The following is a 17735-nucleotide window of genomic DNA, read 5'->3' on the forward strand; positions in this document are numbered from 1 at the left end:
CTTATATGACCATGGAATAAATTATAGAATAAATTCTTGTTTATATTACCTTTCGGTTGAGAATCAGTGACTTAAAGTCAGTTCACAATGTGTAATACATTTGTCACTTCGTTCTATTTTCATAAAAAAAATGTTATATCTTTTATATTGGATTAAATGTTTTCTAAATTGTTTAAATTTAAATAATATGTGTTTTTTTATTGAAGATCCAAACAAAAATTAGTATACATACATATAATTTCCTTAACAACATTTCAATTTATTTTATTCGTCAAATAACAGAGATAATTCGATAATAATTAAGCCATAAATTAGTATTGTTCACAAATTATTAAAATAATTTAATGAAATTTGTTGTAGAATACCATGTGTAGTAGAACTATTATACTATAGAATGTAGAGGATTGGCGAAGTACTGCACAGTCGCGGTAGTTTCGCATTTGTGAATATAAAACGTTTATAAAAGCGGTGTTAAAAGTTGCGCAGAAGCTGTCGTACTGAATAAACGAATTTGCAAAATATTTCCTGATAATATTATCGCGTGTTTATCAATTACACAAAAAGTGACAGGATGTCTATCACTAATCTTAATTCTGAACAAGAATACAAGAATTACGTCAAGTGAGTAATTCTAAATAATAAGTAATTCAGTTTCTAGAAACAATATAACCTAGTCGATGAATACCATTCATTGTTTAACATATTATTGTATAAAAGATTCAATTTGTCTCGAAATATTGTTCAAAGTAGAAAATATTAAGAAAATATTTTCTATTTTTACTTTTATGATGAAATAGATTAAATATTGTAATATAACAAAAGATAACTACAACTTTATATTATTTTCATTCGATGTGAAAAAGTTCACAAGTCAGAATTTTTTATCGATGTAATTCTGTGATAAACTAGGGAAGTTGCTAAGTCGGTGATTTTCAAGGTCGTGTTCGTTTGTCGTGTCAGGTCACAAGATCTTTCTGTCATTCATTTCTACGCATCCTGGGCCGATCAGTGTTCGCAAATAAATGATGTGATCGAGGAAATGAGCAAACTGGCCGAGTATCAGGGGGTTAGGTTCGCCAAGATTGAAGCTGAAAAAATACCTGATGTATCCTTGAAAGCTGGTATTAGCGCAGTACCAACAGTTGTTCTCACAAGAAATGACACCATAGTCGATAGAATTGATGGAGCTAATCCTGCAGCTATAGCAGAGAAAATTAAACGCCAATTATTGACCAATAAAGATTCTATTTCGTTTGATACATGTAAACCTAAAGAAAAACTCGAAGAAAGACTAAAGAAATTAATAAATCAAGCGCCCTGTATGCTTTTTATGAAAGGATCTCCTACCACTCCACGTTGTGGATTTTCTAGAACAATAGTCTCTATTTTAGATTCTTGTAAGACAGATTACCAGACGTTTGATATTTTACAAGATAACGATGTTAGAGAAGGACTTAAAAAATTTAGTGATTGGCCAACGTATCCTCAATTATATGTGAATGGAGAGCTCATTGGAGGATTGGATATTGTAAAAGAAATGAACGAATCTGGAGAGCTGGAAAGCATGTTGCCTAAGAAGAGCTAATGCAAAAGAAACGTGAGTTTCTGTTTACATAAATATTTAAATACTTTTAGCTTAATAGAAGTGCTTAATTATAGGCACTTATTAAGGATCATATAATTAATTTCTTTTAAAAAAAAGACCAGTCCCTATATTAATATAATTATTTGTAAGTTATTTTGTATCAGTTGTAAGGATTTCAATATTTGTTCTACGGAAATATACAATAAATTAAACCACCTGTGTAAAAGGATCTTTTTGTAAGCGCTAATTTTTAGTCAACGGATTGCATAAGACAAATAAATAGTAATATAGGAATTCTCTTGCTCTGTGACAGTCACTTTATTTTCAAACAATATATCAATTTCTCAAGTGTTTATCTGTTAATATATTAATCCACATATGTTATAAATCATCACAGATTTTTAATTCAGTGTCATTTCTTGTACATCTTTATATCATGTATTTTATGTATGTACAAATTTATAACCAGTGAAACCTAATCGTAATTAGAGACTCATGCCACAAAAGCATAGTTTTTGAAAATATTTCTATGCTATATTATACTTTAGTTTTTCCTTTGCTTCATTCCAATTTTCGCACCTTTCTTTGCTCCTTTAATAATGTTTTGAAATTTACTCGCATTCTTCTTCTTTTTTCTAAAGATAAAAATAAATCAATTCGATGCATATCTTTAATTTAAATCAAAATTCATGGTATCATTATTTACCTTTTGTTTAATGCTGCTCTTGACAGAGGTACATAAGCATATGGATCTGGTTTTCCTTTCCTTTTAACATCACCTCCAGCCTTTGATGCTTTATATTCTGCTCCTGGTATATATTCCGTTCTTGATTTTTTCAATGGTCGATGTATTCCAGATCCTCCTGCTATGGATACCAAAATTATGATTATTAAACAACAGACCAAAATTTACTATAGATTATATATTACTATTATACCTTGATACTTCAATGTGGATCCACTCCTTACGCTAATGTTATCATAACTATCGCTATATTTACGTTTTTTATCCATTGCTTGCGACATAGCTACAGACTGAACATCATCTTCTGATCATGTAACATAAAAATTCATTGACTTCGTTAATTCGTTTCTTTGAATTACTTTACATCTTTCTACAATTATGTATTCTTACCATAATCGTCTTCTGAATCACTGTGCAACAAAAGTGCAGATTTCTTCTTTCTCTTGGGTTCTGGTTCATTATCTTTTTCATTATCTACTGTGATAATAAGACGACCATCAGATGTAGTCTTAAATTCACGATCTTTCCGTTTTATAGCTGCTATTTTTGAATTTATAGCGACTGTAGGTTGCGTTGCTAAAAAATTATTTTGTAAATTTAATTCCAACTTCGACTAATCGAATTTTAAAAAATATCTAGACTTACTTGATATATTTCGAGCAGCCGCAGGATCAACGAGATCAACAATCTCTTCATTCTCATGAATCCAGGCTTCCTTTCGCGATGTTCTTTTCTTCTTTTTCCTTGACTCTTCATTGTCCATATCTTCATCGAACTCATCATCGCTATCCGCCAATATTTCTTCCATACTGAATTTTAATAAAGATTATAGAGCTGTTTCAGTTTAAGAAAAATTTCGTTTAAAGTAAAATACAAAGTTACCTTTTAGGTTTTCTCTTTGCACTGAATTCAGTATCCTCGTCATTTTCTTGTTTTTTCAATTTCCTCAATTCATTTTTCTTTTTCTTCGCTTCTTCTGCCTTATTCATATTTTTCAATCTCTTATGTAACATCGCATTAGAAGCTGGAATCATGCCAGAAATTGTTTCCATTCCATATTTTCTTATTAACTTTACTAGAATATCTCGTACTTTTTGTCTGAAATGCCTATGGCAATCATCGTTCATTGCACATAAACCGTCTATCTGCAAATTCATTAATTCGCTTTTTTATTGAACTATATGGGATTTTGTTACTAATCTTTTATTGTTATTAATTAAACACCTTTGTTACTAACCAACAATTTTAAATTCGAAGCAGCAATATGAGATGGTATCACAGTAATATAGACTTTGATATATGCCAATGCGGCTTCTGCAATTTCTCTCGTCGGACTTGTAACAAAAATACAAGCTTGTCCCAAGATTTCTTTAACTGTCTCTATACCTAAAGATCCTGTTGTAATATTTTTAATATGCTATTACTTATTTTTATACGAAATATTTATTTTAACTTTAGTTTGAAATAAACTGTACCGTTGTAATGATAAGTGATAGAGGAAAGTGCCAGCAAGGATGCGGTACAATACTTTTGTATATTTTCTATCGCACCACTCAAACCAACCATGAGCATATTAACATATTCTTTAAGATTTGTAGGATTTTGTAGAAATTTCTCGGCAATAGTGTTTAAAAGTTGATATGCAGAAGTTCGACATTTCGTATTTAAATCTTTTAAATAGATTACCGCTTCGGGCACAATGGCTTCTAAGAATTTAGTTTTCTCAAGTTGTGGATGAATTTTGATCAGATGAATTAAGCATCTTAATCGTGCCTAATTAAAAAAGATGAGTAAGGCTTATTTGTTAAACTTTTCATAAGAAATTGATATTATGGAACAACGTTTATAAGTTAGCACTTACTCCTCTGCTTGGTTTTGCGACTTCAGTAGCTGAGGATATTAATAATTTTTGTATCTCCCGTCTGTATTGAACTACAAACTCTTTACATGTTTCCTTCTCACTGCCACATATCTCTTCTAAAAACCTGAAAGAACATACAAGCAAAAAATAATTTTTGTTTTTGCAGAAAAGATAATTAAAATATGTAATTCCAAATATATTAAAAAGTTACCTATATGCTTTCTTCTGTTCCTTGGTTTTAGAAATTTCTTTAAGAAGAGGTACACTCATATCGTAAAACGTCTTTAATCTGTTAATGTCAGTATAATTAATAAATAATCTTATTATATCGTGAATACTTTCTTTGAAAAAATCGTCGATATCAGGTTCTTTCAACTTAAATAACGCACGATCGAATAATTCGTGTACCAATTCCTTATCCGTAATTGTAAGATACACCTGTAATTGTACAAAATATTAGTTAATCTCTTTAAAGAAAATTACTCCTTCTATTCACAAATCACCCTTATTGTATCATATGTAGCAAAGCGTTGTCCTTCTTCGTCAGTTCCAAGTGGCTTAGTAGTGTATAGATTTAAAAACAATGGTAAATAATTCTTTGCAAATCTAGCTAGTTCGTGTATATCTTCTTTTTTGTCGTCTTCGACTGCTTTCGTTATTAATCTTCGTAAGGCAGACATTATCGACATCCTTAAATTCTTTCTCTCATTTAAATTTGTTCCTAACAGTCTAGCTATATTCTAAACAAGATAAAAGTTATCTCATGGATACTTGATACTATATCTTTTATATTTATCTCTGATATATACCTTGAAATTATCTTTCACATCAGTAGCGTTGTTGCATATACTTGGTAAAATAGCCCAGATTTGGCAAACGAGAAATTCGTAAGTTTTCCCGCCTACAGGTTCGGTTGCTTTTTTTCTAAAATTGAGTATAATTATCATTAAAAATATCAATATAAGATAATTTATACACTTATAATAAAGATAGATTAAAATACTTACTCGCACAATGCAACGATAGGTAGTAATATTTCCATGAAGAAAGTAAGTGATCCACCTAGCACGCAATCTTTCAGTAATGGTAGTAGCCAAGTTCTTTTTAAATTAATCGCATTGTCCGATACCTATAGAATAGAGATTTATATTACTGTAGTTATAAAATAAAGTTTCCCTTTCTTAGCATAATCCGGTTCATATAGAATTACTTGCCTTCAATGGAATCAAATTTAATATTGTCTCCGGTCCTAGTACTCTTATGGCAGCTCCAATAGCGTACTCAGCGTCATTTTTCGATGCAAAATTGTAAGAATCACGTAACTCAGCTAGAGTTTTTAATATCTCTATTAATTGCGGACTTCTCGCTTTACCAGTTACCTGCAATAAAAGGGAACGTTGAATTGTACAACATTGACAAAAGGGTAAGAAGCAGAAAATCAATATTACCTGAAACAGTAGGGCTATTAAATGAAGAATATGATACCAAGCTTCCAAATACTGATAACCTAATGCTTGATGGATCATAGAAGTTATCTGATTGATAGTGTCCTTATATCTAAAAGTATGATATAAATGATGAAATATAAATTATAGATACGAATAATAATAATTAAATTTAATCTTACGTTTTCATTGATTCTTCGGTTTCACATATTTTACCGACACAGTCTTGTAATAAAATTTTTATCGTGTGCGAAGAACCAGATATAACTTCTGATTTGTCCGAAAGCCACAATTGCATGCATCTGTCTAAAATTCTTGGTAACAGAACTGCACATAAATTTAATGAATTGCTATAAAGGAAAAATACATTCAGCAGTTACTATCTCTTCAATAAAATTGGATATAAGGAATTTAAATATAAAAGTTTGTTTACTGGGCTAAATTCAAATATGCTTCTTGCATTACAGTTAGCCACGCTAAAGTTGGTTGTGTATCAGTTGCTGGAGGTTGGTAATCATATAAGGCAGTAATGATTTGCCCATTTCTTTGTACTGGTAGAATAGCTTCTGATGGTCGAGAAACGAACAAACCATGAAAGGTTTGTAGACAACATGAAGTTACTAACACATTTTTCATAGTCATAAGCTTCAATAAAGATTCACTGATAGTCTGGAAAACAAAAGTTCGTAATTGTATAATATAAATATATGTATTTCCTTAACAAATGTCAACAAATACCTTCACATGAATCTTTGGTAAATGATGGAAAATGTCTTTTAGTAGTGTAAGGACATGGAGAACATTTGTAATACCATCGGACTTGGAATCAAGTTGACCAATACAGAATTTTGCGATGTATGGAGTAGCTGGATGATATTGCGGTGGGTTTTCACTTTTCATGATATCACTTCCTAAAATTATTAACATTGTAATATTAAAGTTTATTAAAAATTGTCCAATTTATTCGAATAATTTCTTTATTCAGATTTGTGCTACCGTTTAATATGGCACATATTCCATGTTGTGCTGATTTTCTTAATTTTGGTTTATAGTGTATAGTAAATGACAAAATAACATCCAACACTTGCATTGTAGATGAACTAGACCATGTGGCTGCTTCTTGTGCTCGAAGGAGCACAGATAAACAATGAATACACTGTGAAAAATTAAAAATATAGATAGTATGCCTTGGTGTAATATTTAAAATCATATAAAGAAATAGAATGAAAAACGATTTACATGTCGAAGTATTAGGTACTCTTCCGACGATGCATATTTAACTAGGATATTTAAGAAAATTCTACTTGCAGCTCCAAATTGGATATTTAAAACATTTTTTGGGACAGTTTTTAGGCCCATGCCTAATAAAGAGAGTGTAGCTGCGATTGATGTATCCGATTCAATCGCTTCCAAAGTACTCATCTAAGATATTAATATTTATAATTAATTTGTCCATACCTTTCTTAACCCTTTGCGAACGAGTATCGGTATATAACCGCTCGAGTCTGTTCACAGTTCCAGGTACTTATTTTGAGATATCTGATGTACGTCTATTTTTCTGAGCAATAATCTTATACGTACTTACGCATGGGTATAGTAAACTAAATAGTGTTATGTTTTTGATGGGAGAAAATTATAGATCTTTAGAAATTTTATCTTCTACATAAACATAAATCTTCTTTAACATAAACTCGAGATGCAGGATGATAGCCGAGAGAGAACGAATTTCAATGGCATTACCAGACGAATGAGCAAGCTTTTTATAAATTTTATATATTTTTTATAATACCTTATATGTACACAATGCATAAAAGATTCAGAAAAGGTTCGATAGTGACAGTAGTATTTTGAACCTGATAAGATAGAAGACGACAACAGTGCTTCAGACAGTGGAAATGAACTCTGTTCAATAAGGATATAGTTGATCAGATATTTCTATATAAGGATAGATCAGACATTTCAATATTTCTAGTGATAGTCACGGCGATGATGAACTAAATATAAACCCTCAACAACGAATAACGCAATCGTTCAACGTGTATATTTTCTCAACTGTGTGCACCAATATCTCTCGTCCAAGGCGACATCCGCTCGTCGAGCAGCCCCGTTCGCAAAGAGTTAAAAAGTGTTCTATAATACATACCAATGCAGCAAAATATTCTGTGCTAGATTCATTACCACCATGCTGTTTTATAATCTCTGTTACAGCAGACAACACAGCTAACATTTCCTTATGCAACAGTGATTTCGATTGAAAATGATTTAAAAACCTGTAAAACCATTATTGAATAATATTCAATTAATCGCTCAATTTAACATTTAATAATATCTTCGAATACATATTTAAAACTAAGTTTGATTTAAGTACGATCATGTACTAACCTACTAAATGATATATTTGAACAATTACTATAATTGGTAGCAAAGGTATCAGCAGTATTTTCTGTGCATGTTTCCCAAGAGTTATCTTCGCTATCAAGTGTTTCTACCTGTGGTTCAATCCCTTGAATAGCATTGTGTTTTTTTAAATCTTCCTTTGTTATACCAGGCTTCGCAGAGGCTAAGAAAATTACAAAATTTAATATAATATCAAACACATAAACAAAATCATAAAAAATTCTAATCATTGATATTTGTAAGTTTATACCTGTTGAATCTTTAAAGAATATCCAGGATGCCTGTTCCCGATGCTTTTTAGTTTGTGGATTAGAACTGGAGCTCTGACCCTTCGGCCAACGTTTCGCCTTTTTCCGGCTACTTAAACGCGGTCCCAACTTACCCATCTTCTCCTGTCTAATTTTTAAGTAATATATACTTGAAAGGTACGAAATTTATCAAGACAGATATTTCTCTCTCGTATTCACAACGATAGAAAGAGGTTAAATTCATACTGCATGTGCTGCAAGTATTGTCGCAACGCTATTGATGGCGTTGTATGGCAAAATAATTGCTACGATATTCTAATGACTATCGAAAGATGGCAGCATGTATTCATCATCGTGTAGCTTAAATGTAAGTGGGAACCATCATATTCTATGAATGTACTTTTGAACTTTTGACAGATGTCATAATAGACCAGCCAAATTAGCCTTCAAGGCAGAAAGACATCCAAGTTTCAAATTTCCGAGACCGTAAGGTTTTAAGTTTTATTTTCTCAAAATTGAAAATTTTCAAGTTCTCAAGTTCTGAAATTTGTTAAGTTTCAAATCTATCTATCTAAGTTTGTTAAGTTTGTAGATCTATCAATAATAAAAATAACTTTATCTACAAATTAAAGGAGACTCGATCTTGTAAAGCAAATCGAGGATCAAGAATCTAAACGTCCGTTGTTCGAAATGATTATTCACGTTATGATCTTTATTGTAACTATCGATGATTGAGCGGGTAATTAAGACGGCAGACGGTCATAGTTTAGGCGATTTGCAAACTAGCCAATCGAATACTGTTCTTCCTCGAGGCGATGTGGAAATTTTCAAATTTATTGTATTCAAATTTATGAGACCAGACGAATCAACAGTCACGTTTTCGTTTGATGGAGATACATATATTATTCGATCGTGAAGAAAACGTTTGTCAGATGGAATCATTAACAGGTAGTAAAGAATAGATCCTCCTTGCATGAGGCCATGACCATTGTGGATGAATTGTCCGTTTCAAGAAACGCTTGGTATAGTATGTATTATTGTATTGTCATTAATTACATTAAATATATTTAATTATTGTATATTGTATATAGTATATTGTACATGATGGAAGAATAGAATGTGAATACTAGTATCTACCGATTTATACCCTGGAACGTGTTAGATTGATTAGACTGCAGATTTTTATGCAAATTCATATTCTTGACTTCATCTACTATATTTTGGATTTCGCATAGTTGCTTTGCTTTTATGGCGGGCAAATCAAAAACTTTCGCATTTATTGCTTTTATTGTATACAAAGTTTACAGAATTTTTTTACCAGCATGTTTTATCATGTAAAGCAGCATTTATAATGCTTCACGTCAGAGGGCAAAATTATTGCATATATCGTTATCAATTTGGCCTTAGTTTTACAACTATACGATAACATACGATAGTATGGCTATGGCTTAGGAAAATGTCTTTATAAATTTTAAAACACTTCTTTAAAGTTTATATTTCTTAAATTGTGGCATTATTAAAACAATACAGGCGAAAAATATACAACGTAAAATACAAAAAAACTCTACTTTCTTAAAGAGCGTAAAAATAACGTAGACCTGTTGCTTGTTATGCTATATCTCGGTTTCACGTGTCGAGTAATCAAAAATCCTCTCGATCTCTTTTCTAACATCCAGACCATCAATCTTCCAAACAGTGTGATCGATCAAACGATCTACTAGTGACAAATGCTCCAAACTGGGAAATTTTTCCAAAGAAGAATTTCCTGAAAGAATCACATTTCCTTTTCAACTACGATCCGAAAACTATGTTTGCGATTTAAGAAACCTTTCTCACCAGAGATCCACGAATGAATAGAGTGAAATTAAGGAAGAAGGGTACGATCTTGCTTGCCGTGGTAATTGAATGTGTTTTGCCAGTTGCAAACGACGCCGTGCACTTGGCAAATTGCATTAGAAGAACAAGTTCGACCCACGACGACATGGTACCCTCGTTTCCAGTAATTGAACACGGACAAGAAGCGATGGTGACGTAGGTGGTGGGCTGAGACTGGATGGCGTATTGATTCCGTGACGTCACGAAAACACGTCCCACGCAATAAGCGTGCCGCCGAATTCATGAGATTCCTCGTTCCTAGCTAGCTTCCGGTTATCCAACTTTATCCAGGAATTTACATTACTCATAATTAAGGAATGTCTTTTTCGAACATTTTCGATCAATATTTGGTGGAAGGGTCAGCTATTTTTTGGTGTCTCTTGTTTTTGAGATGTGGATTTTCGAAAGTTTATATTATCTCCTAGAGTTAAGATACCAAGATGGCTATGCTAATATTCAGGATACTTTGAAAATCGTTGTGATAAAAATACAACGATACAAGTTGATAGAATAATTGAAAAATGTATAGTGTTACAAATTTATTTAGTGTTACGAATACATAAAACATAATTTAGTTAGTGTTACAAATTTATAGTGTTGCAAAATTCCCCTTAGCGAAGAACATTAAATTTTTTAAATAACTCTTAATTTAGATCCGTGATGTTTAATAATACATAAATAATAATAAATTAATAATAAATAAAAGAATCTTCCTTTTTCTAAGCAAGCGGGCAACGTTTTTACCTAGCAACGCAAACGAACAAGCGAAAAACAAGTTTCACATAATCACATCGAGGACAGTGATAAAATGCATCTTGCGTCGATTTTTCAATCATGTGCTGTAATGATCCGAGCGGCTATCGTAGAAGTATTGCGTTATCGTTTATTACACCTTGAGATGCAAATCCTTCTTAATGCCAGAGAATTTTGTCAAACAAGGTCCGTTTCTTATGTTGCTACCAATTCGTACAATTAACATACCATAAATGCCAATTACATTTTTACATCGTTAAGCCCACGTCTGCGGTGCGGAATTTCCAAATTCGGAAGTGAACTTGAAAAATTAGTCGATCGATATTTCACGACGAAAGTTCCGACACGCGGTATAGTTAATTCACGGTTTTACCAAGGGGACATGGTGACAAAACTACAAAAAATGCACCTGGCCCGACCTGGAACGGAGTTTCTATTCCAAACGATCTTGCACCCCTTTAAGCGAGGTTCTACCCCTTTGTCTAGTCTCTCAAGTCCTTAGAACAGATCCAGCTGCTGGATCTTTTATGCCTTGACAAGTTTTCGCGTTCTAACTGAACACGTGCAACCTCGGGTTTCGTTTCCTTTCTTGTCTTTTTCATTGCTTCGTTGAAACTTGCGCGTTTTGAGGCGTTGCCTATAGTACTGGGCTTAACGATGACTTCTTCGAAGATTAGTCTTTTTAGACATAGATTTAATTTTTTTTAAATTTCCGAATCTTTTTATAGGAATTTTATAAGAATTGAAGTTGAAAGTTTTATATGGAAGTATTTAGATTCTCAAATGCGCTATTGTATAATTGGTACATTGGATTGCATCGCTTGTCAGAAATAATAATTTTTATCTTTTTTTCTTTTTTCAAGAATTAATACCTACTAATTTATGTTTAGTTATAATCAAATAGTGTTCGTCGTTGCCGCACAGAGGCAAGATACGCTAGTGAACATTTTTACAGGCGTTTATGATTTTATGGAGGAAACATAACGTAAATTGAAAATTTCATATACTAGCACGCATAAATTAATTAATTATTGTGTCATAAATATCATGAAATCTGTGTTTAACGTTTGTGTTCATAAATCTTGGGAGCTTTATATTTTTATTTAGAATTGAATTATCTCTTTCGAAAAAGATCTCAAATTTATAAAAATTTAGAAAAAATTGGTTAACTGTATATTTCTATCGTTTTCCTTACGAAATTACAATACTCCGATTCCACACACGCATATCACACACAATACTCAATCGAATATAACAAAATACAGTGAAATCATCTTAAATAAATAAATAAGTATATGGCATGTTTAAAGTTAACTATATTTCGCTATAAATCATTCCTGCAAAAGTCATATTTTTGTCATAATTACAGAAATTTTCGATCTGTTTATCTCCCAAGCTAAGTTCAACAATTTGTTGTGTCAACTATGTTATTTATGTTTGTTGGAAAAAGAATACTTGAAATATTATGAAACTATAGTTACGCAAGACCCGAACTACATGGCGGTATAATATATTATAATTAATTACTACGAAAGCTTTGGACACTGTTCTCAATTACCGTTGCTTTGGTAAACATGCGATTTCATTAGTGGCAAGCATGAGAGGGTTAGCAAGAGTAATTGGAGAAATAAGATTATGCAACTTGCAAATAGTTTATCATGCCTTTGCATCGTATAAGGACTGAACGATCATCGATCGTATTTCCCTCATTGCACCAGAAGATCGTTACTTATTTGTACAGTCTTAATCTCTTGAATCATTATCTAGCTGTTTTGAGAATGTATCGACAGACATCCTTTAAATGAATACTGGTTTCGTCGCTATCATTTTCTAATTTTTTTATATTTCAATTTTTTATATATTTTAAGATATAAAATACCTTATGTATATTAAATGAATTATATAAATGTGTAATTTTAGGACATTTAATGATGAGACTGTAGGAACGTCGCCTATCTTTCGATTTCTATGATTTTTTGCATATGTTGTAGAAATATATGGGTATTTTCTACAACTTTCTTCTCCTGTGTATACCGTAATGGGTGGATTCGCTTAGCTGGCGAGATATTCGCGAAAAACGGCTAGTACCGCTACAGTGTATTTTTGCCCATAGTTGCGCGTCCGTGACAGCGTATGCGTCAGTATTGGTTGCCGGCCGCTTATCTTCTGTTTATAAACGAGGATTGGGCGAGCTTAAACGCCCCGTGCACAGTGTGCATATGCATATGCGATCTGTTGTGACTTTACAATTTATATTATTATTGCTTTGTTCAGCTTTGGGTCAGATTTTTCAATTTTATCGCCACGAGGCAGCCGTCAACGTCCGCGTGAAATAACAACAACTTAATTATAAAAATTACGGACAAACGAATGAGTAATGTTATTTTATGAAATAAAATTATAGTTATTTCGTGCAAGCGTTGTCAGGGTCACCTTGCTACGGTTGGATTGAAAAATCTGACCCAAACCTAAACCCAATACATTGATGATATTCGCTCTTAATCGAGTTATAACAGATACTTTTCGCAGCCTCGTATATGCAGTTGCGTCCGGGCTGCTTCGAGTTTTCTCATAGTTATAAAGTTATAAACCCAAAGTTTATTCCTTTCCATTTCCCAAAATTATAAACTACCGTTTATAAACAGAAGATAAGCAGCAGGTGGTCGGCAACCAATACTGACGCATACTCTGTGAAATACGCCGTGTCGTACCGGCAATTTTTCGCGAATATCTCGTAAACTAAGCAAGCGCGTTTCTTACGTGCATAAGAAAAAGTTGTTTAAAATATCAATAAAATATACGGATAATTAAGGGTTATTATATACATCGATAAAAATTGTAGTTAGCCCATTGTTAGAAATTTGTATATTAAACATCATTTGCACGATAATGGATTATACATATAATATCATACTTCAAATTATATAACGTGGAAAACTATTTTGATATAAGCTATCTTGATATTTCTTTCATATCTAAGTCATTTTGTACGGTGGATTCAGTTCAAAATTAGCAATTAATAATACTGAAATTTCTGCGATTAACGTTAATCGAGCGAGATTCCCAGGAATAATGGAGGAAAATTCAGGAATAGAAGGAATCCGCGTTCGTAAGAAAAGTCTTGGGAAAGCACGTACCGTTCCATAATGACGTCCCGTCGGGTATTCCCCTCTCTTTATCAAGAAACTACATGCTATCGTTATCCTAGATTGCGTTCATTCCGTTTCTACTACTACTATTACTTCTCGTAGCTGTAAGCTCTGTGCTTCGCTACCTGAGTACCGAGTAATAAATTTTCATTTTTTCGAATTTTCAAATCTTTAAATATCGAAATATTCGAAATTTTCAAACAACCAGATTATCAAAGTTTAAAATTTTGTCAGACATTTGAGTTTTCAAATTCTCAATTTTATACATCCTCAAATTTGAAAATTTTGATCAAAAAAGATATTTCCATTGCGTTAATACCGCTTCGGTAACTGCCTCCTCTCTCCATCTTACGTTCTAGGTAAACGAAGTCAACGTCATGAATCGTCATGATTCTGAAAATATCGCGTACTCGTAAAGCTATTCATAAAAGTCGTGGCACGATCTTGTTTCGTCATTTTTGTTATTTCATGACACGCGTGCAAGGAGTAGCTCGATCAGGATCTTGATCAAGAAACTATAGATCATGATGAAAACACGATGAAATCCTGATCATAGATGCGGTTCTTAATGAGGGACGTTGGAAGTTGATTATCGAAATTTTATCAAACCGACGTGACGCGTCCAGCGACGCAGTTTAATTACACGGCAAGCGAAAACAGGATTGCTCGGCCACGACAAAGCGTAATACGATTACTCGTTGCTGGACGGAACATTGATGGCGTTGATCGATGCAATTTCCAGCAAAATCGAGCGATCCAGCTTCGATTTTTCATCCCAGAAATAACGCAATTTTTCAAAATCTGTTATCAATCAATTACTGCTTATAAGATTTGACAAATCGAAGAGAATAAAATGGGACATTGTTAGAGTCTTTATATCAAAATCTACTATATCGGAAGTAGGCTCAATTTACAAAAATTTATCAAATTAATCCGCCACTGCTTATAAAATCTAAAGAACCGAGAAGAACATACACGAAAGAATTAAATAAGAATTCAAACATTATCAGAACGATAATTTATTCGCTATCAATATATTCAGTATCAATCTAGCACTGCTACGAAATCTAAGGAATCAAGAATAAAAGACAAACAGTGTTAACCAAGAATTGAAAAGTTTCAAGAGCGTTTACTATTCAGAATTTAATATAACGGAAATGAAGTTTGCGATATTGTTGTCGGATTAAGGGAAACATCGTATGAAAATGGTAATTAATTACAATAGGCGCATTGATAGGCTGGATTATTACTTCTAAGTTATTACATGTACTAGTCGTATCATGATGTAAGCATACTTTACGAGCGGTTGAGAATGTAAATTTGCTACCTGCTAGTATGCGAGTGTGCACCGCGGTTGATAGTCGATAAAGCGGTCGATATGGATTGACTGACATGGATCGTGCAGGTGCACCACTCTATATAGGATATCGCGCGATCGACGCGTGAAGCATTAAATTTCGTCTGGTAGACTCGCGTAGCTCGTAATTCTGTGTTCTCAGTGTTTTTTTTATTTTACCAATGTACGGACGTACATATCGATGGCACGCGATATTATTATAATTGTTCCGTGAAGATAGATTTTTCTTATTACTCGTTTTCTTATGCAGATAGTAGCCAAGTATATTATTGGTGAAAAACTCGAAATCGAATTGTTAAATTCTTTTGTAGTGTTAATCGTTAATTTGGAACCATCACTGTTTCATAGGAAATTTACAATTACTACTATTCCATAAGATTCAAGAATTTAAGAAAGTTCGTTTCAAAAGATTATTCTTGTGTAAATGAAATTTAAATGAGTAATATTTAAAAATGACTTTCAGTATATTATGATAACCAATATCGTCTGGATATTAATTTACATATGTAAACGAAATTTGTAGCATACATATTGCAGTGGAGCTTGAACTCGTAATCGTAATTGCTATGAATTCTTATCATTATCCTTATCAGGAAAGAAGTTATGTTAATTTGTTAATATTGAAGTTTACTGAAAGTATATAACTTATGAACTGCTTGATACTAGCGCAGCCGAGCATGTAGACGCTCGATTCTTTTATTCGAGTCTTTTATTATGTATTCTTTTATTTAGTTTTATAAGTACTTAAGTGTTGTCTTAATATAAGTGTCCATAAATCTCAAGACTGCCATCAAGATTTAGGTATATTTCGGTATTCTTCGTAGTTTTCCAATAAACGAAGAACATACATAATATGTCTCTCTATACATTTTTAACTCGATAACTTGTACAATTTTGTTTCTTGTTATTTTAATTTATTTGCCTATGGTTGCCAACAAGTTATTTCATCTTTTCTCTGCTTCGCTTCTTCGATGCTCATGAAGTTTTCGATATAAGCCATATTTTAAGACTGGAGCCAAGAATACATTTCAATAATTTTCATAGTTTCTCACGAAATCAACAATTATTTCTACACACCTCTAATCCAAGAAACTGACACAATTTTCCTTTTCTGGAACTTTAATCGTACTAACTCGAAAATACTAACTCAACTGACTGAATTTTACGTAGTTACATAACGTTTGCTCTACACCTCCAGCAAAGGATCCAGTGACTGCAGTATCCCATTTGCAAACGCACAACCAGCGATCATAGGATCCCCTAAATTCCAGCTTGGGGCAGCGTTCAATCACACTCCAACGTCCATACATCATGCATTTAAAACATAAAAGAAGACAACTAACTTAATGCAAAATCGCTACTGAGAACGGTCGAGATAATAATAATTGGTAGAAAGGAACGACCGATAGACCGGTCGATAAAGCTCTAGGGTGGCATAGCGTGGTTTGTACTCCGCGGCCATATACACGCACCGTGATGCACGCGCGCACAAAGGCTTCATAGGCCCGCCAGAGAAAAGACAGAGAGAAAGAGATAGAAAATGTGGAGAGAGAAAGGGAGAGGAGAGGGACGACATGCGCCGGCACTCGTTGCCGCACGTTATAATGCTCGAAGTCCACGAACGGAACGAACGTTCGACGACAGTCATTCAGAGCTCGACCAGTGTGCTGCACGTTTCGTGGCTTCTCTAATCCTCGTGCTACGTCGTGCTGAATCACATCCGCCCTCGGCAGTTGCCGGTGTCGACGATCGGACCACCCGAACCAACCGGAACAGGAACTAAGGATACGGAGAGGAAGAACGATGCTTTGAGTACGTCGCGTGTATACCGGACATCGTATCCCGGTGAATTTTCTCTGTGACGCGTCGATCGTCGATAGAGGCTATCCTCTGTCTATACGCACGTCAGTGACCAGTGATATTCGACAAGACAACTACATAGAACCTCTAAAGGTTGAGCATCGCGTTTCCTCCGAATATTGATTATTCGGTGAGTAATTTTCAATGGACCTGTCTTTTTAGTGTTTGTTTGGTGTTTGATGAACGTGGAGGGTTGTATAAGCGAGGGAAATATTGAATGAAAGTTTGATGGATATTCGTGCGAATTATTGTAAATAGCTAAAGGATAGGACATTAAGTAATCTCGTAAGATCGCATCGGTAATGTTATTATGCAAGTTACGTTATGAATAACGACGTCAGTCGTATGAGAGGGCTAAGTAAATTATCACTCTCCTAAGAGAACTAGAGAAATTAGAAATGAGAAATTGATCGACTTTAAACATTATTAGCGAATATTCGAAGAATCATATCTATTGATA

At 33.3% G+C, this 17735-nt stretch overlaps 3 protein-coding genes and 1 long non-coding RNA gene across 5 annotated transcripts in view; 2 read left to right on the top strand and 2 right to left on the bottom strand.

Annotated features, from left to right (window-relative positions):
• The first annotated feature begins 352 nt into the window (after positions 1–352).
• LOC126924143 (glutaredoxin-3) lies at positions 353–1814 on the top strand. Its single transcript, XM_050738314.1, has 2 exons — positions 353–621; positions 961–1814. Exons 1-2 carry the CDS (start codon positions 572–574, stop codon positions 1583–1585), a joined length of 675 nt encoding a protein of 224 aa, XP_050594271.1. The 5' UTR covers positions 353–571; the 3' UTR covers positions 1586–1814.
• Positions 1815–1879: 65 nt separating this feature from the next.
• LOC126924107 (RRP12-like protein) lies at positions 1880–8557 on the bottom strand. 2 transcript variants are annotated; one of them, XM_050738228.1, is made up of 23 exons: positions 8284–8557; positions 8019–8196; positions 7780–7906; positions 6876–7058; positions 6633–6792; positions 6375–6547; positions 6070–6305; positions 5819–5986; positions 5640–5748; positions 5406–5570; positions 5199–5320; positions 5001–5115; positions 4695–4931; positions 4403–4629; positions 4192–4315; positions 3806–4103; positions 3568–3725; positions 3213–3475; positions 2976–3139; positions 2721–2906; positions 2524–2634; positions 2292–2448; positions 1880–2220 (listed from the first exon to the last, which is right to left on the bottom strand). In XM_050738228.1, exons 1-23 carry the CDS (start codon positions 8417–8419, stop codon positions 2130–2132), a joined length of 3888 nt encoding a protein of 1295 aa, XP_050594185.1. In that variant the 5' UTR covers positions 8420–8557; the 3' UTR covers positions 1880–2129. The 2 variants fall into 2 exon arrangements, with proteins under 2 accessions (XP_050594185.1, XP_050594184.1); XM_050738227.1 differs by having other exon boundaries at positions 2292–2451.
• A 1185-nt stretch (positions 8558–9742) lies between these two features.
• Positions 9743–10461, bottom strand: LOC126924158 (uncharacterized). Its single transcript, XR_007713440.1, has 2 exons — positions 10118–10461; positions 9743–10046 (listed from the first exon to the last, which is right to left on the bottom strand). It is a non-coding gene; the product is annotated as an uncharacterized LOC126924158 (long non-coding RNA).
• Positions 10462–17033: 6572 nt separating this feature from the next.
• Positions 17034–17735, top strand: part of LOC126924126 (large neutral amino acids transporter small subunit 1) — a 32318-nt gene continuing 31616 nt past the window's right edge. Inside the window, exon 1 of the mRNA XM_050738282.1 lies at positions 17034–17405. The gene's annotated coding sequence lies outside the window, so the exon portion shown is untranslated. The remainder of the gene's footprint in view (positions 17406–17735) is intronic.

This window comes from Bombus affinis, chromosome 14 (assembly GCF_024516045.1).
Source record: "Bombus affinis isolate iyBomAffi1 chromosome 14, iyBomAffi1.2, whole genome shotgun sequence".
Taxonomy (NCBI): Eukaryota; Metazoa; Arthropoda; class Insecta; order Hymenoptera; family Apidae; genus Bombus; species Bombus affinis.